The sequence below is a fragment of the Rattus norvegicus genome, chromosome 7 (genome assembly GCF_036323735.1).
Source record: "Rattus norvegicus strain BN/NHsdMcwi chromosome 7, GRCr8, whole genome shotgun sequence".
Classification (NCBI taxonomy): Eukaryota; Metazoa; Chordata; class Mammalia; order Rodentia; family Muridae; genus Rattus; species Rattus norvegicus.
Window position 1 is genome coordinate 67,525,163 of NC_086025.1, and position 25,307 is coordinate 67,550,469.

The 25,307-nt window shown below is 42.3% G+C and overlaps 3 protein-coding genes and 2 non-coding genes across 7 annotated transcripts in view; 2 read left to right on the forward strand and 3 right to left on the reverse strand.

The window, feature by feature from the left end:
* Matn2 (matrilin 2) overlaps window positions 1-4,605 on the forward strand; it is a 149,628-nt gene extending 145,023 nt beyond the window's left edge. The window contains exons 15-19 of one of the 3 annotated variants that reach the window (XM_017595223.3): window positions 233-385; window positions 1,467-1,538; window positions 1,907-1,981; window positions 2,307-2,405; window positions 4,050-4,572. In XM_017595223.3, coding sequence (XP_017450712.1) covers window positions 233-385; window positions 1,467-1,538; window positions 1,907-1,981; window positions 2,307-2,405; window positions 4,050-4,105 — 455 coding nt within the window. In that variant the 3' untranslated portion in view covers window positions 4,106-4,572. Of the gene's footprint in view, window positions 1-232; window positions 386-1,466; window positions 1,539-1,849; window positions 1,982-2,306; window positions 2,406-4,049 lie in introns of all 3 variants that reach the window. The other 2 variants (NM_001427155.1, XM_039080152.2) reach the window with 2 other exon arrangements.
* A 2,764-nt stretch (window positions 4,606-7,369) lies between these two features.
* Window positions 7,370-7,493, reverse strand: LOC120093957 (small nucleolar RNA SNORA28). Its single transcript, XR_005487666.1, has one exon. It is a non-coding gene; the product is annotated as a small nucleolar RNA SNORA28 (small nucleolar RNA).
* A 764-nt stretch (window positions 7,494-8,257) lies between these two features.
* Window positions 8,258-11,393, reverse strand: Rpl30 (ribosomal protein L30). Its single transcript, NM_022699.4, has 5 exons — window positions 11,315-11,393; window positions 11,155-11,207; window positions 10,763-10,908; window positions 9,359-9,489; window positions 8,258-8,554 (listed from the first exon to the last, which is right to left on the reverse strand). The coding sequence occupies exons 2-5, from the start codon at window positions 11,173-11,175 to the stop codon at window positions 8,505-8,507; spliced, it is 348 nt and encodes a 115-aa protein (NP_073190.1). The 5' UTR covers window positions 11,176-11,207; window positions 11,315-11,393; the 3' UTR covers window positions 8,258-8,504.
* On the reverse strand, window positions 8,750-8,881 carry LOC120093944 (small nucleolar RNA SNORA72). Its single transcript, XR_005487655.1, has one exon. It is a non-coding gene; the product is annotated as a small nucleolar RNA SNORA72 (small nucleolar RNA).
* Window positions 11,394-12,991: 1,598 nt separating the features above from the next.
* The window catches only part of Erich5 (glutamate-rich 5), a 31,280-nt gene continuing 18,964 nt past the window's right edge, over window positions 12,992-25,307 (forward strand). The window contains exon 1 of the mRNA XM_006241547.5: window positions 12,992-17,714. Within this exon, the coding sequence (XP_006241609.1) occupies window positions 17,654-17,714 (61 nt within the window). The 5' untranslated portion in view covers window positions 12,992-17,653. The remainder of the gene's footprint in view (window positions 17,715-25,307) is intronic.

The window sequence follows — 25,307 nt, forward strand, 5'->3', positions numbered from 1 at the left end:
CTGACCCTCTTAAAAGCTAATCGATAAATCTATGCCTTCGCAGTCTACCCCCTTCTAGATGCTACATCTCTAGGATCCTTTTGTTCATAGGTCCAAAATAAAAATGTTAGAAACTATAAAGGGGTTGTTGGTATTGATGCTTCAAATTCACAATACCTAACTGAATTAGGGCACAGCACATGTCCAGACTGTGGGAATGCAATGGTATCCTATTCTAATTTCTGTCCCTTAGGTATCACTATGTATGCTGTTGGGATAGGAAAAGCCATTGAGGAAGAACTACAGGAGATTGCCTCTGAGCCCATTGACAAGCATCTCTTCTATGCAGAAGACTTCAGCACAATGGGTGAAATAAGTGAAAAGCTGAAGCTAGGCATCTGTGAAGGTATTGTAGAATCCATCTAGGGTAGACCTTAGCCACAGGACAGCATGAAAATCCTCAAACCCCTTCTTCAGTGCTCAGAAAAATGTTTCCCTGCTGACCAAGACAAGTAATACCAAAGACACTGCACCCAGAAAGAACGGAGAGAGGAAGACAAATGTGATAGCTACCATGTCTTGCTGTGCCAAACAGCGGTTTCTTTTTGTTTTTTTAAGATTTTATAAGAGTGTTCTATGTGCATGTACACCTGCATGCCAGAAGAGGGCATATCCTGTTATAGATGGTTGTGAATCATCATGTGGTTGTTGGTAATTAAACTCAGGACCTCTGGAAGAGCAGCTAGTGCTCTTAACCACTGAGCTCTCTCCAGCCCCCATTCTAAATGTTTCAATATACTAGTCTTAATCCTCACCAAACTCTAGAGAAGTTTAAGCAAGGAGCCATCACTAAAGAAACCAAGACATAAGTACTCCTTCAAGAAATTTGTGGAAAGGGATGCCTGTCCTTGAGGGCTCCCTGTTGGACACCTAAAAGGTGCCTTCCCACAGAGACTTCTATTTCTAGAATGATTATCTTTTAGGTGCTTGACATTTAATACTTTTCCCACAGTTCACTAATTAATCCAGTTATGCTTACACACAATACCCAGTTTGCCTTTTAGTCACATTTTGGGTTCAGACACCCTTAAAATCCAATTTAAATGATACCTTATTCCTCTAAAGAAAGGACTCTGGAGTGAAGAGGGGACCCAAGGAGAAAGCTTTCCCAAGGGTAGAGCATGCTTTGCCTTGTGGCTTTCATTCCTACTGCAATGTCTCAGGTAGGAAGGGCTGCAGTGATCGCACTGGGTCTTTTATTGACTTCAACTTTTCCTCAGCACCATCTTCTTGACATGGCATGGGGCATCCTTTAGATGTAATTTAAGTTCTCTTCTGAAGAGAACTGTTCTAACATAGTCAAAGATCCTCACAATAGCTAACTGCTTTTTTGAATCTTTGGTGTTACCAAATAACACCTAAAGACCCTGGTCCTAAAGAGCATGTGTGAAGCTATCCACTCCCTTTGGCCATCTCTTTCCATTCAGCTCTAGAAGACTCTGATGGAAGACAGGACTCACCAGCAGGGGATCTGCCAAGGCAGGTCCACCAGCCAACAGGTAAGTCTTAAAAGGCACAGCGGTCCGGTCCGTCTTACTTGGGGCTTCTGCCTCAGTTCCCCTGTAGACAGAAGTTGAGTGATAGTTAAGATGTAAATGCCAGCTAGGGCCCCTTTCCTCTGACAGACAGGAAAGCTTCACTGTCCTTTAAGCCACAGGGGCAGCTACCATCTCTAAGTCCTGTTGTCACAGTATGTCTCAAAGCAAAGCTCTACACCAAAGTTGAGGAATACCAAGTGCCTCACCTCAGCTGGTAGCTGCTTCAGACAACAGTGGGAAGCAGATTTGAACCCACTTTTTTCTCTTTGCAGAATCTGAGCCAGTCACCATAAGTATCAGAGACCTACTTTCCTGTTCTAATTTTGCAGTGCAACATAGATACCTGTTTGAAGACAATCTTTCACGGTCTACACAAAAACTCTTGCACTCAACACAATCTTCAGGTAACTCCACATGAACTGTCACCACTAGATAAGGTGCAGCAGTCTTTTAGTTTGCTAACAGACTTAGATTTTTAGAACTGGGAAAGAGGAGATTAACTTAAGTGCAGTAACTGCTGAACTAAAGCAGCAGTAGTCGTTCTGACCCTCAAGTACACTGCCTCTTCCAGTGTTTGAGCCTGCAAAGCCCATTCCCAGCATTCACTTTCCCGGATCTGGATGCATGGAAAAGACTTCTCTATGGTTTCCTGTACACTGATCGGTCCTATTATTGTGTCTGGGAAGTGTGGTAAAAGACAGAGGCGAACTCTTTCATCTGCTTTCTCAGGAAACCCTCGGGAAGAAACCCAAGACCAATGCAAATGTGAAAACCTTATACAGTTCCAGAACCTTGCAAATGAAGAAGTAAGAAAATTAACCCAACGCTATATCCTTTTCCAGTAGAATACTCTGTTGTTGAAAATATTTAATCTCAATTAGTGGTTTGTGCCCCACCTTTGATCATTCAGTTCCTGGACAAGAAAAACACTTTATTATGCGTCTTAATCAGCACTAGAACTGGGCAGACATTTACCCTCTACCCTATTAAATTTATTTCCCCATCAATAACCCCGAATTATAAGTTCCTATGTACATCTAGGCTGCTCTTAACTCCAATAGGCCAGGCTTGGTGGCCACATATCCATAACTCTCCCTATGTCAGCTCCTCCTCTCCTTCCTCCTCCCATCAGACCCCAAGCAAGGAAACCAACAGCCTCTCCTCTGCCCAGCTATTGGCAGTAGGCATCCTTCAACCAACAGGGATAACTTTGGGGAAAGGCGGGGCAAGGTTACATAAGGTCATTTGGGGGCAACCAGGCCTTGGGGGTCAATATTTAGCATTACGAGCAAAAGACCAAACCCTAATAGATTAGCAGGACTTTACACATAACTGTGTAGACTCCACTGAACCAGGAAAGGCTTTTTTATAAGAGGCAGCTGGAGAGGTGTTAAAGTTGAGGACAAGCCAAGTTTAGTGACCATGGTCAAGCAGCCAACACTTGGTTGGCATCCGCTGACCAGTGCAGGAAGAGTAAAAGCCAATCAGGCGACATGTGAGGTGTGAGGGGAGGCACTTACCTCTGCATTAGGATGGATATACACTAGGAATGAAATATGGCAGCTCAAACGCCATCAAACCTCTAAACCTTCAACCCTAAACCACAGGGGCCACATATATATATATATATATATATGTATATATTAAAGAGCTGGGTGTTTCCCTTTTGTTTTTTGGCAGCAGAGATCCTTTTTATCAATTCTCTTTAAAGATTCATGATTCTACCAGGGGAACTGGATACAACTCATTTAAACAGGAATGCACTGGGATAATAGGGGTTTGGTACCTTTACACATTGAACAAACTGCCAACTGCTCTCAACTTAAAATTACAATAAGCTTACTAAAGCTAGTTGATACACCCCTCAGTGTCAACTAGTCCATAAATGGCTTAATTCTGAACGACTCCTGTGAGCACACAGCAATTCTCCATGTAACGGAGTGGGGATGGGGGTGCTAGTCCTCCATGTGGACTAAGTCTTCCTCATGGTAGACATATGAAGCTGGACTCAATCTGTCAGGGGGGCAGATGATAAGGTCAAGTGGCTTAGAGGGAAGACAAGCATTTTAACTCTGCACCGCTCCCCATCCCCTCCCCCACTCCCTAGCGTGTAGCCTTACCATCACTTAGCTCACTCCCTTTCCAGTCTGATGTGGCACTTCACGCTGGCTACTTAATTATAAGCAACAATGGTGTGGATAAGGGTTTGTTTTTTTAAACCATAAGGAAAAGTAAATTCAAACTGAACTTATCTGGCTTTGATGTTTTGAAACTGAGCTTAACATTAACAACTTTTTAGTCTTAAAGTCATGTTTAATTACTATAAATGTACAAGGGTTTTTAAATACAGGGCAGTTTGGTTTTGATCATAAAGGTTTGTGTTTGTTTTTATTAGTTAAATCAAACTATACTTGGTTTACTTGTAAGCTAAAACAGGCATCCTAGACTCCTCTTCCTTAATTTGTGATTTACTAGAAGAAATGACTCAAAGAATGGAAGCCTTGGAAAATCGCCTAAGATACAGATGAAGACTAGAAGTGCTTTTATATCTGTATTTGTACAACATTGTAAAACGGATTTTAACACAGGTAGTGGAGCCTGAAAGCTCATACCATAAGTAGATCTACAAGCTATAAAGCAAAATACAACCAGTACAGAAGACACTGGATTGCTTGACTGCTGGACAAGAGAAAATGGAGACATTGAGGTGTCTAAATCCAATGGGGGTGGGGGGAGGAATCCTGAGTTTACCAGAATAAGCTGTGCAGGGTCCCATGATGTTCTGTGGACATGACTTCCTTCTGCCTCAACACTGAAATTTCATTTGACAACTGAAGTATCTTAATTCAGCAGAAAACTGACTCTACAAATTGCTTTTTTTTTTGTACTGCAATTTACCTTGATGTGTATACAGACATGTGCATAAGTCACAGGGACCTGTGTTCTGTAATAAGTTGAATTTCTACACAATATTAAAGTTCACCACTCCAGAAAAGAATGTTGAGTAAAGTTCCTATTTTAAATTTGAGAAGGGGTCATGCTATTTGTTGGTTGTTACTCAGACTGCCTCAAACTCCCAATTCTCCGGTTCCCACCTTCAGAGTACTGGGAACACAGGCAATGGCACCAAGTTCAGACTCACTGTGAGTATAAACTATACATGAAAAAAGCCAGTATAACCAGGGAAAAGCAGGTTTAGATTCTGTGTATTTCTTCTTTTTTGAAACCTCGTCAGCTCAACACAGCCACTGACTTGACTAGTGATGATTACTAAGGTAGAAATACAGGTCCTTGCATGCTGCTAGGGAGAGCACAAACTGACAGGCTCTGGACACAAGACTTTAACTATGATAACTATAGCAGCTGCCATCTGAGATTAAACTAAGTGGTCTTAACGTATACCAGGGAGACCTGCAGAGAAATGTCACAAGTGTATAAAAGCAAATTAGGAATAGCCTAAACATCAGAACTGATTCATCATGTAGTCTATATCACAGAAATACTACACATTTATAGAAACTTCCCACATCAATGATATTGGTGAAGCCCAAAACTAAGATAATTTTTTTAAAGGTAGGATTTCAAGTATCCCCAGCTGGCCTCAACCTCACTATGTACCTGAGGATGACCTTAACCTCTTGCTTCACCTCCCAAGGGCTGAGGATTAGTCCCCCACCACCATACCTGGTTTACCTGGTTCTAAGGATTGAACCTAGGGATTCATGCAGCTCAGGAAAGCACTCAATAACTGAGCCACATACCAACATTCAGATGAATGACAATTTGGGAAACAGGCAGATGTATCTGAGTTCAAACCCAGCCTGATCTATATACTGAGACCCTGACATCTAGCATTCTGGTAATTCTACGAATTAACATATACACAATTAGCTATTGCAAGGATATAGTAGTATGCACATTAAGGGCAGAAAATGAGTCAAGGGGAACTTAACAGTATCGAGTGCACTTAGTGGGCTCAGTGGTTAGGAGCATTGACTGCTCTTCCAGCAATCACATGGTGGGTGGCTCACAACTACCTGTAATGAGATCTAATGCCCTCTTCTGGCATGTCTGAAGACAGCTAGTGTACTCACATACATAAAATAAGTCTTAAAAAAATGCACTTACACACATACATAAGTCTTTAAAAAATGCACTTAGTAAGAAGTAGCAGGGACAGACAAGCCACTGAGTAATATGAACCTTTTTTACTAAAAAAACTGTAATTAAGTTTATACTGATATTTCAAGTGCTTTGATTAGAATATTCTCCCAAAGGGTAGCTGGGTTAAAGAACATTTACCAGGCTTCACGCTCAACTTAAGAGGTCACTATTGTGATTCAAAATAGATGCTTTCATTGCAAAGCATTAACTTGGATGACACAAAGACTGAGGCATCTTTCAACCTCCCTCTAGCTGCACAAAACCATCCCTACCCTTTTCTCCTTGATGCCACATACAATGCACAAGCCTGCAGCCAATCCACCAGGTTATAGATTAGGGACTAGATAGTGACTGCTGCTGAACTGGGTTCCCACACCAGGCAGCTGTGTTGTTACCAGTAACTCCAGTTATAAGCCATCAAACGCCTCATCAGGCATGCATACTCACGTGTAGACATGGTAAGTAAAGTTTAAGACTTTAAAAAAAAAAAAAACTCATAGGGCTGGGGAGGTGAGATGGCTTAGCAGCTAAGAGCACTGGCTGTTCTTGCACAGGACCCAGGTTCAATTCCCAAGCAGCTACATGACAGCTCACCACTACCTGTAACTCCAGTTCCAGGATAAACACCTTCACAGACATGCACAGGCAAAACAGAGGTGCACATAAAATAATCTTTTAAAATAATTAAGCAAATCTGCACATTTTTAAATGAATCATGCTTGATGGGTAGGTGTACTTGCTGTTATCAACATCTGTGACTCGGTTCCTGGGACCCAAGAGCAGCACCTGGACTCTTTAAGCACTAGACATACACGTGGTGCACTTAAATGCACATAGGCAAAATGCACACACACAGCTAAATACATCTTTGTGCTGGATGGATGGCCTGGCAATTAAGTGCACTTGTTTTTGCAGATGATCCAGGGTTTAGGGAATCCAATGCCCTCTGCTGGCCTCAATGGGGACCATGCATGCAAGTGGTACACAGATAAGCATAACTTCACTCAGAATCTTCATAAAAAAAGGCATGCATTCAAGCAAATGCTACATATGCAAGTGCCCAGAGGAGAAGAGTGTACAGCAATCTCTCAACGTCTTAAATGCTCAGTATTAGTTGTAACAATTTTATTCTTCACCACTGGTCACTCACAAGATAGGGCTTAGGGAGGTTTATACTGAGTAGATAAGGACCATCTTGTTTGCTTTGACTCTGAACCAGATGAAATAGCAAATTAAATGATAAATAAACACAATATTGAAAAATTACTATTAACAAGACAAAATTAAGTTCTGGACTAGATAGTCTCAAGTCTAATGGGGAACTGTTTAAGCACTGGAAAATATTCAAATTGTTTACGTGACGTAAAATGAAAATGCTGAATGAATCCTTAGCTCTAAGACTGTAGTTTAGTGAGAGGTGACTCATGCTGCTTAAGGGGGAAAAGATCAATTTTAACTAGGTGGCACCTAGATCAAATACAGGTAAGCCCAGAATTGGGGCAGGAAACTGTTGCCATTGTCGGCAAAAGAACAAAGTTCCAAAAATGAACCAGAGAACCTTTCCATGAGATGTGACTATCTTACATATTATACAACTAACTCCAATCATGACTCTTTTTTTCTTATCTATTGTTTGGAGTTTATTTACCGGCTTATCTCATGAGGAAGAGAACACTATAGGTTAAGACTTTTTTGCTATAGCAAGCTCAAATTCTGTCAACAGTTTTGTTCATATGCCACAGAGTGCTGCTTGCAATCAACGTACTCCACACCCAACCAGTAGAGCTGTGGACTAAATGTAGCTAGCTAGAATCCCTGCACATTTAAAATGCCATTTTTCACCACTCTTGATTTGGGACAGTGACCTTTTCCCCTCAATAACATTAGTAAGGCACTTCTTTTAAGAATCACGAAACAACAAAGTACGGTATGCTTCCTACCATCTCGCTTTAAACTTTCCTGTGTTTTAAACCCTTCTTACAAACACAATGACTACACAAAAAAATTTTTTAAATTACCTTATACCCTATTATCAGTACCTACAAAGCCCTAGAAACCACACATCAAAAAAAATATTTAAATGCCTGTAGCCAAGTCACAACACAGAAACTACCATATTTTAAGGAACTAAGTAGGAAATAATTTGAAAAGGAAAATAGTTCTAAATCAATTTAAGTAGCACGCAAAGTCCACAGCTTTTGCCCATCACAAGTCTTGGTATGCCAGTGCCTCTAAGACCCAAAAACAATGCAAACAGCCTGAGACTGGCCGGTCTTTATAAGGAGCTGGGGTAACAGCTTAGAGGCAAAGCTTTTTGTGCAAGCTTGAGGACTGAGGCTGAACCTCCAGCACCCATGTAAAGTAAGTGGCAGGTGCTAGCCTGCAATTCTATCACTCTGGGTATCCGGAGAGATCCCCCAGAGGAAGTTGGCTAGGCTAGCTGGCATTGCCAAACTCAGGGTTTAAGGGAGACTTGCCTCAGTATACAAAAGTGGTAAAAACACCAACCAACCTTGATTAGATATTAGATCAACACAAATGTGTATTTCAATATCCGAAATATACTCAGAAACACATTTTGCATAATGATAAACAGTGTACAATCTTTTAACAAAACCCCAGCAAAATGGAAACCAGGCAGTATACATAACTTTCACCCAAGTCTTGCCAGTGGTTTCAAGAAAGCCAAACAAGAAGAAGCCCAGACACCATATTTTTTAAAAGGAGCTCTGGCAAAGTTTTATTAAAGGAGAACTTTCTTGTTTACTTCTCACCAGTCTGTTCTGGCATGCTTCTAATAATATCGGAATCACCTAGAAAATAAAAGGTTTACAAGTCATTTAATGGCAACTGATAATTACAGAATTCCCCTACATGTTTTTTAGGTAAGAAGGCAGATTAGCATAATGTTAAAGTGGCGGCTGTCACTCTTAAAACCAATTAAAAATACCTTAAAATCTCAGTCATCCTATGACTATACAGCTCATACATTTAATGAATCAGACCTGGCTTGTCACCAGCATTGAGAAAACCAGACCCAGGTAAAGAACTAGGTCTGGGGACACATGCATGGTCGTACTATAGCGAATGTTTAGCCTGTCCTGATTATCACAAAATCAGAACAGCGAGAATATTCGCATGTTCTACCAGGCAACTAAAATGTCTAAGCTCAAAACACAGGATGACGAGTATTTGTGGGCATTCACCACAAAGCATTTGTTCCCAAGCAAAAATGAGATGACTCTTTATCTGGCCTGGTATTTTCACCTTCTAACAAACACTTCTTCCCAAGGATGTGGGGTGTGGTAAGAGGGGTCAAGAGGGGGAAGAGACACAAATAGTTTCACTGTGTTGCCCCAGTTGTCCTGGAACTCATTCTGTAGGCCAGGCTGGCCTCACTTCATTAAACAAAACTCCTAACAAAGTTAAAAAAATTTTTCTTTGTATTTATAGAAAAGCCAATTACAATGTACTGATGTGCACTGTCAATTCTTTGCAAAATAAAATTATGGCATATCTTTTTCAATACTGAAGTTCTAATGGTCTGAACTCAGGAACCAAAGCCACTGCCTAATAAGTACATACATTAGAAAAAAAATATAATTTTAAAAGCATACCTGGGTCAATGATAGCCAGTGTGCATACTCTGTAGTATTTTCCACACGCTGTGCCCAATTCAATGTTATTGCCACTGTAGTGATGGACACCAGTTTTAGCCAACATGGCATAGTATTCTATTTCAGATTTCCTTGGGGGAACAACAACAAAAAGTCAGACAAAACCCCATACAAAGGTATTGACAGATTCACTACAAATTGGTGAGGCTTTAAAAAAAAAGATCATATTCGGTCCCCAGCTCCGAAAAAAAGAACCAAAAAAAAAAAAAAAAAGATCATAGATCCTTTACTAGTGTATACTGTACTTTTCTACTAAATACCTACTTTGTTGAGGTAGTATTCGGTACTAAATACATTGTATTCATGTTTCAATTTACTAAATACGTTTAAAATGTGTTTGAAATAAGTTACTTAGAAACCACAGGAAAAAATGGTGTCTAAAGTACTAGAAAAGGGATAATAGACATAAAAAAGTCAATGCTGGCCTGGTACACTGACAGCCTGTGCTGCTCTTAACAAAGTTCTGTTCCCAGCACTCACACCAGCTGCCTCACAACTACTTAACTCCAGCTCCAGGAGAATCTTCTGGATTCTCAAAGGGTGTTATTTCTCATGTCAGCAACAAGTATTATATACTCCATCTTAACAAACTGAGGCAAAGACTAATAGGAACGAGGGGTGGAATAGGAATTGGAATGGAGGGTAAAAAGTGTAAAAAAGATAGATAAGCCACCTTACCACCTACTACATACTGACCACTGCGTAAGGACTGCTGATACTATTACTCAAAGAATAAACACTTCAGTGCCAGGTTAATGGATTCAAATGGTTAAGATGTGAAAGTTCCACAGAAACTTGAGCTTATTATGTGGCCCATAGACCATCAACAGTGCCCCAAAGTGCTTATGAGAAATGAACTTCAAGCCCCAGACTGGACCACTAAGTCTGAACTACATAAAAGAATGAAGGTGTGCAATCACCATAGAAAAGTCAAGAGGCTTATACTATACAAGTTTCTTTAGCTTACTTAAAATACTATGCTCAAGTTAAAATGGTTAATCAAGAATAAACTAATGTTCAAAAAATTGGACCCTGCTAATAGGTGACTTTATGAATTTAGCTGAAATTTTTTAAAACTAAAACACGCACAGCAATGGAGTGTTAACACTTCAAATCTTGAAAGACGATCAAAAATAGGGATGTTCCAGATACGTGGGAAAAGCCACCGTGCTTCCCTGAACCTGCGTGTTATCATTTGTATGCGACCTGTTACACACTGTGTATTTACACTTACAGAAGAATACACACACAAATCAGGGTCCAAACATCAGAAAACAACCATCATTATTCTTCCCAATGCTGGAATCTACAATAAGCCACATACATTCATATTCCCTCCATTACCTCAAAGCTGGACAGTTGTTGGCGAGGATAACCAATTTCGCTTTGCCTTGTCTGATCATCTTCAGAGTCTGTTTGTACCCCAGCACGTACTTTCCACTTTTCATAACAAGTTGGAGCCGAGAGTTGATTGACTCCAGAGACTTTTTCTACAATGCAAACATTTGAGACTTGAAAACCACTCGCAGCCATCTCAAAACCAAACCCAGTTCCAAATTTCTGGAATTGAACACTTTAATGATGCCTGCGAAGTCACGTAGGGCCTCTCGGATTCACTTTGAAACCCTGAAACGTCAGCGGCATGCAATCCACCCAGTGTGCTCAGATCTATCCGCCCCGGCCCAGACCCAGCTCTCCACGTGAAGCGGCTTCCGGGCTCGGTCGGCTTCACTTACCGTCTTCTTTGCAGCCACCATCCTCTTGCCTTAGGTGCGGGACAAGCCCCAACCTAGAATACACAGAGGGCAGAAGTGAGGATTATGATACAGAGCGTCAAACACCAACTAGCGGAGCTCCCCGAGCCGCCTAGTCCTCTACCCAGCAGAGCTCACTCACCAAGATCAGACGCCAAGATGGCCGGGGAGCGAGAAAGGAAGGAGCTCCCACAATGCAAAGCTCTTCTAGGCGAACAGAGGATTATGGGACAGGAAGCGGAAGCAGAAGCCGAGCCTGTCACTAGCGGAAGGGCACTTGCTGGAGTGAGCTGTGGCAGTTGGTTGCTATGGGGATCTGGCTGGGCTGCTACGTGGCCTGGGCTGCGGCCTACGGTTCTCGGTTTGTGTTCTGCTGCTGTGGGCTGAAACCGCGGAGAACGGGAACTCTATAGGAGCTGGCGACGACGGCCGAGGGCGCCGTGTGTGAGGCGGCAGGGTCTGGGCTGGTCTCCGCCGGATGTGGCCTCGGGATGTTGTTCCGGGAAGACCACGGGACGCGGCGTTACCTTTGGAGGCAATTTCTGTCCACCTGCCGCTGATCTTCTTGCTTGCCGCTCGTAGGAGACACCCCCCGCACCCCCCAACACACATACATACATACACTTCCTGTGGCGGTTTTATTCCGTGTACTTGGGAGCCGACTTTGCACAGGGACCGCAATTAAAAAAAATAATCTAAACTCGGTGAGGTGGCTGAGCGGGTAAATGCGCTTGCCACTAAGCAGATGGATTGCGTTCCAAACCCACGTGGTGTAAGGGGAGCGCCAGGCTCAGCAGGTTCTCTGACCTGCGCTTGGATGCACACATAAGTATACAGAAGTAAACTGTCACAATACGAATACTTTTAAAATCACTTTGCTACGAAACTTGGGCCGTTGTATAAATGTAGTATTCGTGGGGAAAAAAAAAAAGAGAGAGACTGAAAGCCTCTATTTATGCACTCTAGCACCAACAAAAACCCCGGGTTGTTGAGATTGTTCAGTCAGTATAGTGCTTGCCTTGCAAGCATGAGGACCTGAATTCTATGCCTAAACCTCCCCGCCACACCCCACCCCCAAAAAGTCTGGCATGGTTGTGCAGGATCGTAATTCCATTTCTGGAACAGATCCCTGAGGCTAACGCCACCCAACCTAGCCTAACCTGTCAGCTCCAGGTCCCAGTGAGAGATCCTGTGAAAAATAATGTGGACAACTATCGAGTAAGCACACCAGAAATTGACCTGTGACCCCTGCCCAGCTGCACAAACACCCGCGCCACCAAACATATATAAGCATAAAAAAGTAAAACCAGGTTAGTAAGTAAGCTGTATGGTGTGCTACTTTGCCCTGGAGGTTAGGAGAGGGAAGAACAACCCTGCCTCCCCTTAATAAAAATAATTTTAAAAACATCCGTGAGCCATGCGGGTCCTAGTAACCTATGCCTTTAATCCCACCTTGGGCAGGCAATCTCTGTGAGTTGATCTTTTAAAAAAAGTCAGAAATTAAAACGTTTATTTTACCTAGCTAATACATACACTATGATATGAAATAGTAACGTTATTCTCAAATTTTTACAGCTAATGTATTACAGAAGTATGAATAGAACCAGGCCTGTAAATTAAGTAGTTTTACAAATGAAAGTTTATTCAACTGTTGTGGCCCATTTTGTTGTGAATTTGACCAAATGGTAGTGTTCAATTACCATACTATTTGCTTTAACATTTAGGCATAAAGTACTTAAGATGGTACAAATCTGGGCTGGAGAGATGGCTCAGCGGTTAAGAGCACTGACTGCTCTTCCAGAGGTCCTGAGTTCAATTCCCAGCAACCACATGGTGGCTTCCAACCATCTGTAATGGAATCCGATGCCCTCTTCTGGTGTGTCTGAGGACAGCTACAGTGTACCCACATACATGAAGTAAATCTTTTAAAAGGGGGGGGGGGGGGCGGGGGACAGGCTGTATCCCTTGTTAGAGCACAAACAGTTCTAACAATTTCATCTGGTAGTTGTTGAACTGGCCTGGCTGTCCAGCAGCTAAAATGACCATATTAACAGTTACTTGATGTTCATAGTGAGGCATGCCTCAGTGCTTGTGGAACGCATCCTTCATATTCTTGCCAGCCCACCTGCACATTAAGCATGCTGATAAATATGTTGGTAAGGAGGAACGATGAACTCAAGGAAACAGTCTCTGACTTGGTGAATAACCATTGTGCACTTGAGCATCCTAAGGGGGCAAGAGAGAATGGCAGCTACCCAGACCCCTCCCATCTGACAGACTACAACTTCGAGTTGAAAGCCAGCCAGAGTAATGCTTCCCCTTGTCTAATTCTACTTTATTTTGCCATTTCCTATCCAAGGTAGCATAAATTTGTATACCCATTGATACAAAGAGCCAAGCAATACTTCCTGTGTTTATTGTGAGGAGTGATGCTATTGGAAAGTGAAGTGCTATCTATGTACTTGGTCTTTAGGTTAGCACTCAGGAAGCAGAGGCAGATGGATCTCTGAGTTCAAGGCCAGCCTAGTCTACAAAGGGAGTTCCAAGATAGACAGGGCTCCTACACATACAAGCCCTGTTTTAGAAAATCAAAAAAGTAAAATAAGAAAAACCACAGTAGCAGTTCTGACCAGATAGAATTAAGCCAGTAATCTAATAAGACTAAGGGAGGTCAGGTGATTGTTGAGGTCAGTCAGGCAGAGGCATGCATTGTGTTGTCTGCAGGCTTATGTAGAAACAACAGAAAGAAGCCCAACTAAGTAGAAAAGCAGTTTATTTTGCAGTTCAACAAAAGGACGAGACCCAGGTCTGGACAGATTAGGCATGGGAGAAACAGCAGCATGTTTCTGGTTCAAAGCAACCTGCAAAGCACAGGACAGGACCTCAATCTTATCCTGGGTGGTACCATAATTGGGTGCTTCATTTACAACTCTACCACACTCCAGGTTTGCCTACTTCTGGGTAGCTACATGGAGAGACCAGTAAGTCATGTAGAAATTAACTTACTATCATCCTTGTGACATAATAAAGTAAGTTCTTTGGAAAGGAATGTGTTAGGCAGGTAGGGTGTCTTGTTTTCATTTTCTCTTTTCGACATCTCCTTGCTTAGCATCACCCCCCCACCTCCCCGAATAGCTGGGAATGTTGGGATGGGGTGGGGTGGTGTATTTACATCTAGCAAAAGATGTCTAATATCTTAAGGACAGGACCACTGATAAGTGATCCTGGTGAAGATGTCAATAGGAATAACAAGTCTGATCTAGCATCCATTTCAGTAAAAAAGTGTCTGCTCACCTAGGAATGCAGAAATGGTTTGGTGGGTAAAGTGATTGCCTCAAAAGCATGAGGACCGGACTTCAGATCCCTAAAATCCACATAAATTGGTTTCCACAGTGTATATGATCCCAACGCTCCTTCAACAAGATGAGAGGTAAAGAGATAGGAGGGTCCCTGGATGCTTGTGAGTCAACAGTGTCAAACAAAAGTCTCTATCAAAGTTGAAAGTGCAGGTCAACACTAGAGATTGTGCCAGCCACTCCTGACTTGGGTTTAATCCCAGCACTCAGAACGCAGAGGCAGGCAGATAGATCTCTGTATTCCAGGACAGCCTGGTCTATAGAGTTCCAGGATAGCTAGGGTTACACCCAGAAACCTCATCTCAGAAACAAAACAAAACTAACCTCCACATATACACCATATACAAACATGCGCGTACACACACACACACACACACACACACACACACACACTGATGTCCTAAAAGGCTGCTAGATCTCATCCGAGTATTGTTTCAGAGACTTCACATTTGTGGTCACCTTTGCTGGGAAGTTACACACTCAGCCAGGTAAACTCTGGGAAATGGAAGGACAAGTTGTTGAGCCCAAGTCTGGCTTCTGTCCCTGTTCCTACATTTATTTTATTCCTGTGCTGATTATGAAGCGATGAGCTGATTCCTGAAAAACAATATTCATTAAGTACCTGGTTGTTATTGTTTGCCTAATCACCAAGAGCCCCCTCTGAAGATGATAGAAGTCACCAAGGCTTAGTCAACAAATTATCACTGAGGGAACTTCAGGCAAATCCTAAATAAAATTGATTGATTAGGAAAATGGAGAACTTAATTGGATCCTAGTTTAGCATGAAATGTACAGTTTAGGGAATTTAAAGTCACATATTTACTTTTAGTTGATATATAAATTATATCTTACTGTAAAAAATTTAAAAGCCTTCACTAGCTAAATTAAAAATGGCTTTTGGGGGCTGGTGAGATGGCTCAGAGGTTAAGAGCACTGGCTGCTCTTCCAGAGGTCCTGAGTTCAATTCCCAGCACCCACATGGTGGCTCACAACCATCTATAGGGAGATTTGATGCCCTCTTCAGCCAGGCGGAATGTGCAACAGAGCACTCATACATTAAATAATTTTTTTTTATTTTTTAAAAAAGGCTTTTATGTGGCTGGAGAGATGGCTCAGAGGTTAAGAGCACTAGCTGTTTTTCCAGAAGTCTGGAGTTCAATTCCTAGCAATCATGGTGGCTCACCACCATCTGTGATGCCCTCTTCTGGTGTGTCTGAAGACAGTGACCATGTGCATAAAAATAAAACAATAGCGAAAATCTGTTTTTAAAATTGACTTATTTTTAAAAGTTTGGGAATGGAGTCCTCTATGCCATGAACTGTGTCTCTGCACCCAAATTGATTTTATAAAGATGGACCTCCCAATGTGCCCGTTTCTATAAATAGGATTTTTAGAGTATATTTAATGTTAAAGGTATTCAGAATGATGAGTCCCCAAACCAAAATTTCTGTAGTCTTATAAAAGGGAGTATTAAGACATAGACATACGGAAGACGTGGAAAAGAGAGCCATCTATCAGTCAAGCAGAGGGCCTTCGAAGAAACCATTCTGTGGCTGTTTTCTAAACTCGAACTGGGAGCAAATAAATTTCTGTTGTTCAAGGAACTCCATCTATGGTGTTTTGCTATAGCACCCCCAGCAAACTAATACAGATGATAATGAAGTACACTGGATAGTTAAGTCTGTGAGTATCTGCTGGTGCAAATCACCAAGGAAAGGGCTTCCCTAAAGAAAAATGCCAGTTAACAAATGTAGAAGGTCACCATTCCATAACAGTAATAACTGATCCAAGTTAGAGATGATAAAAGTAGCTATAATAGTTTGATGGGAAACTATTATAGGACATTAGTTAGCCTAACAGTCTCACCCTTAAATTACAAAGCACACAGTAGTGACTCTGCAGGGGAGAAACCCAGTAAACACTACCTTAACTTCCTAGTATCAGGACGCCCTGGTTTGGGTGACTCCTTAGAATGAGTGAGAATCACTGCGGTCAAACTTCATCACGTGAAAACAATCGAACAAATCAAACAGAACCAAAGCAAAAAAACGAGAAGATAAATAGCCTGTTCTCACGTTAGAGCCATTGAAGACAAAGCAAGGGGCTGAAAAGTGGCTCAGCACTTCAGGGCACTTGCTGCTCTTTCAGGCGACCCGGGTTAGATTTCCAGCACCCACACAGAGGCTCACAACCATCTGTCACTCTAGTTCCAGAGACTCCAACGACCTCTTCCGGTCTCTGTGGGCACTATGTACACACGTGATACCAGACCACCCAAACACAAAATTTAATGATCTGGCCTAATAGTGCTCACCTTTAATCTCAGCACTCAAGAAGCAGAGGCAGGTGGACCTCTTTGAATTTGAGGCCAGATTGGTCTACATAATGAATTCCAGGACAGCCAGGACTATGTATGGATCCCATCTCAAATGTGAAAAAAGTACAAATAGCAATTTAAAAAAGTTAATTTAAAAGGCAAAGCATGATTAGGGGAACTACTCCAGATGGAAGCAAACCAAAAAGAAGCAGGACACCAGAGTGCTAGGTGTAGTTCTGGACGCACCAAGAGCTTGGAGCTGACTGTGGAGGGCAGGTCAGGCAGTTTGGTATTCGTTTTCAAACTTCCTTGTGGTAACTGTGTTTGAGTTATGTAAGAGGATAAGGCTGTCACCGCACATCTAGTCTACCAATCAATTGCCTCTGGCTGCAGCCGCCGCTCCCCTCCCTAGCTATTTAGGGACGATTGTTCGCACTATCCCTCCCAGTGCTTCGCCCTATCCCCCATCTCATCTCCCGAGCTTTTCCCCATTTCCCTTTCCGGCGCCCTCCGCCTCCTGTACAGCTGGTTCCTTGGTTTTAATTGTCCCTGCTCTCTCTTGCCTGCTGGTCCTCCAGCTGTCTGGCACTCTGCCCTCTCCACCTTTATCCACCTGCGCGTCTCTCGCTTGCCCCTCTAGGTGCGCACCCTGTAGCCCGAGCTCCGCTACGCGTGCGTCTTGAGCTCTTGAGAAAGCAAGATCGCATAGTTGCAGAAACTTCAGCCGCTAAGTTTGCGGTGAGCATCGCATCCTCGACCGGCGACCTACACCCGTGTGGGGCTAGGCCACCTGACTGCGCTTTGCGCGATGGGCTGCTCCAGCAGCGCCCTCAACAAGGCGGGCGACAGCAGCAGGTCCGGCAGCGGAGGTGAGCAAGGTACCCACACTGCACCAACGCTGGGGGATTCTGTGTGCTGGCTGCCCCCAGACCCAGAGGGTGCGGCCCTGGCCCTACCTCGCCAGCAGGGGGAGAACTCGCAGGAAGGGAGTGCAACTGGGAGGGTTGTGTTCCCTGATGGGACTGAGGTGGGTCCATCCCCGTGCGCCCACCGTCTGTGCGGGCTCACGACGCCAGGGCCAAGAACTGAGTGCTGCCTTGCCGGTGGAAGCGAGGGTTCTTGGTGCTAAATTACTAACTTAACTAGCTCCGACGTCCCTTCACCATATAGGTGAAAAATGTCCCATTGAAAGTCCCATTTTGCTCTCCCTTGAATGGCTCTGCATCGCCAGATGACAAAATGCAGATAACACCCATGTGCATTCCCTCCATAAAATAGGTTCCTTCTGAGGTTTTGAGAGATCATAAACACTTTCCCCTGGCCTCGATTTATATATTCTTGAAGCACGATGTGTGTGATGAAAGGTGGCCATCACTGATTAGTGTGAAATTCAGTCAGCACATTTTGATCATCTGAGTACAGTAAGTATACACAGATACTGTAGAGAAATATAAACACGTACAATCATTCTGACAGCGGTAAATACTGTCGAATGAATAGACGATGTAGATCAATGAACTAGAGAGTGACTGGGTTTTGCAGTCAGTAGATTCCTAGATTATATATTGCTATTATATATATAGTAGTTCCTAGATTATAAATTGCTAGCATTTTGGACATTGACGTCACGTTGAGTGCATTCCTTCAAGCAGCCTATAGTCTTCGTCAAGGCACGACGTTTTAGGTGGAATTCTACTTTTTTTTTTTTAAATACCTTTTCATAGGAGTTACTGCAGAAGCAGAGGTTTTTGGTTGTTTTGTTTTGAGGCAGAGAACACAAGAACATCTCGCAAGATATTTCAGAATCTAACCAATATGTCCTTCTGAGAAATGTACCGCTGTTATTTTTATGCTGTGAGCATCGAGATTTCTACAGAAGAAAGTGAGGAAGTAGACAAAAATCAAAGCCCTTTGTGTAAATGATTCAAACCCTTTGTCACTGACACTATAAAGGCAGCAGTGTCCACTGACCCAACCCCACCTCTACCAGGAGTTCAGAACCCTCATACCTCAAGGAGTTCCATTAAGGCCAGTGCAGTTAGAAACTGTTTTCATGTTTCATTTCTCATTGTATAAAATCAGATGGATTTTGCCCTAGTCCATGATAATCGATGAGAATTTATGAGAAACATAAGAAAAAGTGATGTTTTCAGGAGATGTTATCACCTCTCAATGGTGTCCTGGCTTAAAGAGCCCTTGGTTAAACTGAGTGTAGCTCAGTGTTAGAACAAGTAAGCAGTGGCCCGAGGTTCAGCACACATGCACATGTGCACATGCACACACACAACACGCATGCCAGGGAATGTAACGCAAGGAGCAGCAAATGTCCCTAATCGATAGAATGGAGGCTTTACTTCTCTCATTTAGAAGGCATTTGATCGCTATATTAACAATTCATATGAGTCAAACTCATTTTTATCCTTGATTTTTTGTAAGTTTGCATAAATGTTGTTCTGAAAGAAATGTTACTTGCCAACAAACTGGAGTATATAGGAAATTGATTAGTATGTACCATAAATTGCTTAAAACATACTGAATCAACCAACAGGTGTATGCCTCTGAGCTTCCATGGGACAATACCCTGGTAAGCCAATACCGTTGTATGCGCAGCATTTCAACCTTGTGATCTTAGAGGCCTGATAAATAATTCATTACTCTCCCCACAGTTTAAAATGTCTTTAAATTCTAGATAGAACCCAAGCCTGTGTATGTGTGCTTTTAGACAAAAGCAGCCCACGTTTATTAAGTGCATGTAATATTCATCCATTCACCGCATGTTCCGGTGCCCAACAACGTTTAGTATGTAATAGGCTCTTGCTGAAAGATAGAAGCTTCACTGGTGAACTGTTCTGGTCGGCAGAGGTGCAGGATCGTAAAGGGAATGACAGTCTAAAGTGGCAGGAGACTATGAAAGACTCCCAAACTGTCACTTCTGTCCATTCTTAAACTATTATGTCAGAAACTTTGCCAGATCGCAATTAAGTTCCATTGTGAGATACACTTGCTCACCCCTCTACCAAACGCCAGTGGTGGTGAAGCCTTTAATCTTGGCACTTGGAAGGCAGAGACAGGTGAATCTCTGTGAATTGAAGACCAGTTTGGTCTACAGAGTGAGTTCCGGGCCAGCCAGAGCTACACAAAGGAATCCTGTCTTGGGAAAACAAAAACACAAACATAAACAGATCCCCCAAATCTTAATATTTGGGGTGGCTTTTCATTTATGTATTTATGTAGTTATGCATTTATGTATTTATGCATTTATGTATGTATGTATGTATTTATTTATTTAATTTATAGACAAGGTCTCTCACTGTATAGCGCCCTGGTTGGCCTGGAACTCAGAGTGCTGACCCCCAGATCACCATGCCTAGCTTCAGATCTCCCAAATCTTGTAAATACATTACCTTTCACTTCCACTGTGACAGTGACCTTAGTTAAGGTCCCTATTGCTGTGATAAGCATCATGACAAAAAAGCAACTTGGGAAGGAAAGAGTTTATTTCAGATCACACTTAGCCACTGAGGGAAGTTAGGCAGGAACTTAGAGGCAGGAACTGAAACGGAAGCCACAGAGGATGCTGCTTACGGGCTTGCTCCTCATGGTTTGCTCAGCCTGTTTTCTTATTTATCATCTGCCCACAGTGAGCTGACTCCACCCACACCAGCAATCTTCCCACAGGCTAATCAGATAGGGGCATTTTCTCAGTTGAGGTTTCTTCATCCCAAACGACTCTGGCTTGCGCTAAGCTGTAAAACAAAACCTACCCAGGACAACTGCTAAGAACAAACTGTCAGGGCAGTGTTTTCCCTTACTGCAGCTAAACAGCAAAATTCAACAGACCGTTTTATCAGCGGGCTATTTGAGAGGGGTTAATGTTTTTATTTTTTTTTTTTTTGGTTTTTTTTTTTTTTTGGTTCTTTTTTTTTTTCGGAGCTGGGGACCGAACCCAGGGCCTTGCGCTTCCTAGGTAAGCGCTCTACCACTGAGCTAAATCCCCAGCCCCCGGTTAATGTTTTTAAAAAGAGGTATATTTATTTTGTTTTATATGTTTGGGGTTTCATCTGCATGTATGTTTGTGGACAATGTACATGCAGCACCCAAGGAGGTCAGAAGAGCGCATCTGATCCCTGAGAAGGGGAGTTACAGATAGTTATGAGCTGCCATGTTGGTACTGGGAACGGAACATGGGTCTTCTGTAAGAGTAGCCAGTGCTCTAAATTGCTGAACTATTCTCTAGCCTCCCTGGGAAGTGTTTTAAAGAAGACACTTTTGACAATACAGAAAGTGCCATCAAATTCTGACCAAGATTTCCTAAGTGCTCAACTTGCAAGCAGTCAGTCCACAGTACTGGGGACCCTTGAGCCTCCTACACAGTCTCCAGTAACAGAATGAGGTGAACTCATATTGGGTTTCACCTCTAATATTTTGGTTTTCATTGAGCACAGCAAATGATACATTGTATTCATGAGTACTACCTTGGAGAATGAATCCCCAGTCTCACAGAGACACAGGAGTAGACTGTTGGTTGTGAGTAGCAGGGGTAGACAGAGGGATGAGAAAATGTCAGTCAAAGAGTATGGAGCGGCAGTTATGCAAGACGATTAAGTCCAGAGATATAAACACCATAATGACAAGAGTTGATCTAGGTGATGTCATGCATAAAAAAGAAGATGCAGAATCAAGATACGTATTTTAAAACATCATGGTGCTGGTGAGATGGCTCAGTGGGTAAAGCAACTGCCAGACAGGGAGAGAGAGAGAGAGAGCTGAGCTGAGACGTTGTCCTCTGAGCACTCTACATGTGTGGTCGTACAGTGAAGCCTACATCATGAGCCAGGCATGGTGATGCACGCCTTTAATCTTAGCAGAGGTAGGCAGATCTCTGAGTTTGGGGTTAGCCTAGTCTACAGACAGGAGTTCCAGGACAACCAGGGCCACACAGAGAAACCCTGTCTTGAAAAACAGAGAGAAAGAAAGAAAGAAAGAAGGGAGGGAGGGAGGGAAGGAGGGAAGCAGGCAGGGAAGGAGGGAAAAGAAAACCTCATCATGTATACTTAAATGTAGATAATTATGGGGCTGGGGATTTAGCTCAGTGGTAGAGCGCTTACCTAGGAAGCACAAGGCCCTGGGTTCAGTCCCCAGCTCCGAAAAAAAGAACCAAAAAAAAAATATAGATAATTAAAACACTCTTTAAAGTTGCTGTTGGTAATTATATGTTGAACAGCTCACGTCATTTAACCCTGACAACAATGCTGTACCTAAGAATTATGCTTATTTCTACTTTACAGAGACATACAAATAATTTACCACAAGTCAGGGCTGCCAAGGCTTGAAGGGGGACTTCCTGCAGAGGATTTTGAGCCAGTTTGTGCTAACTATAATGAAGTGTTTTTTGTATCAGATCATTCTGGACCCCCATTAGGTATGTGGTCACTCTGGAAACAACCAAAGAAATGCGCTAAAAAGTACTTATTCTCCTACCTAGGTGTTATGCAAATATTAGCTAACATATATCATATATTATTTATAAATACATAATGTATTACATAAAGATATGATATATCACACTGTTGTATAAATGTCACATAATTTATATTGTATACTAGCATATTATACCATTCATTACTATTCTATATTCATAATACATTAGTATTATATTTCTTTGGTTGTTTCCATAGAAAGTGACTACATACTTAATGAGGATTTAGAGTAATTTGAGGCATACAATATAAATATATTATAAGCAAAACACCTATTATAATGCCTAAGACTCAGGGAAGTAGAAATATTTGGTGGACATTTTTAATTTTAAAGCCTTTTAAAAACTACATGTGCAGGTCAGTGTTGGTGCCTGTGGCACTGAGTCAGGTGGTTGTGAACCACTGATGTGGGTACTGGAAATAGAACTCCCGACTTGGGCTCTTTAGCTCTGAGCTGTCTCTAGCTGAATCTAAAGATCACTGGACCAGTGAGCTTCAGAAATCTGTGTCTGGCCTTTCAGTTCTGAGATTATAGGTGTCATCTCTGGGTGGTTCTGGGAATCTGAACTCAGGTCCTGTGCCTTCCTGGTACTTTACAAACTGACCTATTTTCCTGGACCCAGAAGACCCTATTTTCTAGGCTCAAATGTCAATCAAGGTGATACTGATTAGATAGCTAATGGGAGGCCTGGGAACAATGTGTTCCAGTAATGGTGGGTGGCTATTTGCTGGGACTCAGTTCTCTGCCTCCCCGTAGGTCTGTCCATCAACCCTGAAGTCAGTGCACAAGTATGCACCTTGGGGACAGAGGAGAATGGCCCCTGGCTGCTCCACGCTTAGAACAGGTCCAGATTTGCTGCAGTACCATTTGCATTTTTATTTAGAAAACTGTGAGGAGAGAGGCTTTTGTTTTGGGGAAGAAAGGCACAGGTTAGAATTTGTTGGAGTAAATTCTAAGCATTACAGCATTTCTGGTCTAATGGAATCTGAGCATGAGGCTTGTATCTACTTCATAGGCTTTAATGTCTCCACTGGCCTCTTCCCCATTCCGCCAGCTCCTTGCAATCACTTGAGTAATGACTGCTTCACCATTAGTTCCTGATATAAATGCCCTTTCTGCCAGGACTCTCCACCTCTATGGTTTACAGTTTAAGCACCAATGTGAACAAAACAAATACAGGGTAATTATTGATGAATCCATTGCTAGGTTAATGTGTACATTTCTACTGACAGCTATCATCATCTGTTTGTTCTAACTGAAACTTTCACTAGCTGCTTGGAGTCTGCTGCTTAGGCAATCGGGGAGGTTTGAATTTCACAGGGTGAGAGAGTGGCCTTTGTTCATTCAACACAGCGGCATGTCAGTCCTCATCAGATTGTTGTAGCATTGTGATTGAAGGGCATCACTAAGATTAACATTAACTCATAGTTCTTTTTCTTCCGTATAGATTCTCTAAGGATGGGATTTTTTTTTTCACGTGCTACAAGTGTCTGGATTGAGTTTTGGATGCTCAAAATGCCTTTGGCATGGACCTAGGTATCACACACCTCTACGTTAGGGAAAATGTAGGGAATGCAGATGCAGGGCTCAAAATGTGAAGCTTTTGAGAAAGGTGTGCCACTTCCCTTGTCCCCCTTATTCAGTGTTTTGTTGGGAATACGTTTTGTTTTGTTTTAAACTCTCCCTCTGTAGCTCAGGCTAGCCTTGAATTCACCATGTAGTCCATGCTGCCTTCATGACCTGAGGCCTTCTGGCTCTCTAAGAGCTGAGATTACAGGTGTGCCACCCCGACAAAGGTGGGGTTTTGCATTTTTGTTTGTTTGTTTTTCAATTGCTTGTTTTTGTCCCTTGAGTTTTGTTTTTATTTTCCATTTTTGGTATCTTTTCCTTTTATTGAAAATAGATTTTTTTTCTCACGTAACATATCCTGATTATGTTTTCCCCTCCGTCTCCTCCTCCTGGTTCCTCCCTACCTCCCTCCCATCTGGATCCACCCCTTTCTGCCTCTCATTAGAAAACAAATACGCTTCTAAGGGATAATAATAAAATAAGATAAAACAAAACTTCACAAATCAGAATAGGACAAAACAAAAAGAAGGAAAAAAAAAAACCAAAAAAGACACAAGAAACATGCAGAGAGTCCTAAAAACATCGGAAGCCATGATGTCTGTGCAAAGAATCTGCAGGGTAAAAAGACAGAAGAAAATAATAAATAAAATAAAAACAAACAAGATAACTTTTTTTTTTAAAGAAAGGGAAAACTTCTGATAAGACACTGTAGGACAAGGAACCTCCAAAATACCCTTGAGTTGGTTTTCTGTTGGATCTCCTGCTGGGCATGCAGCCACCCTTAGGAGTAGTCTGTTTCTGTGTTAAGTCTCCCTTGGAGAAAGCTGGATTCTCATTTGCAAGTGGTGATCGGTTGGAGATAGCTTCTAGGCACGGGATGGGGTGTGTGCCCACTTCTCTCACTCTAAGACCCCATCTCATGTAGACCCCATCTCATGTAGAGCCACGCAGGCTCTGGTTTTGAGGCAGAATCACACTATGTAGGCCAGGTTGGTGATCCCCCTGACTCAGCATCATGGATTCTGGGCTTGTAAATGTACACCACCACCCTCAGCTGAGAGGTTTTTTTTTTTTTTTTTTTTTTTTTTTTTTTTTAATGCATTGCAGATATTCCTTTCTTGGCTTTGTTTTTAAAACACAGTGTATCTACCCACTGGTTTTCTAGTCTAACAAGATAGAAACGCTGTTATCCCTTCTATGCCTGCAAAATAATCTGTTGTGTGATTTATTTGGCTAGTCCCCTGCTGGGGGGCATTTGATCTCTCTCCAGTCTTCCCTTTTGTGAACAAGGTTGTGGTGAATTCCTTTGTGCACACATCATTTGAATGTGTGTAAACATATCTGCAGACAGTTCTCGGAAGTGGCATTACTAGGTCGAAGGTGATACACATTTATAATTTTGATAGAAAGTG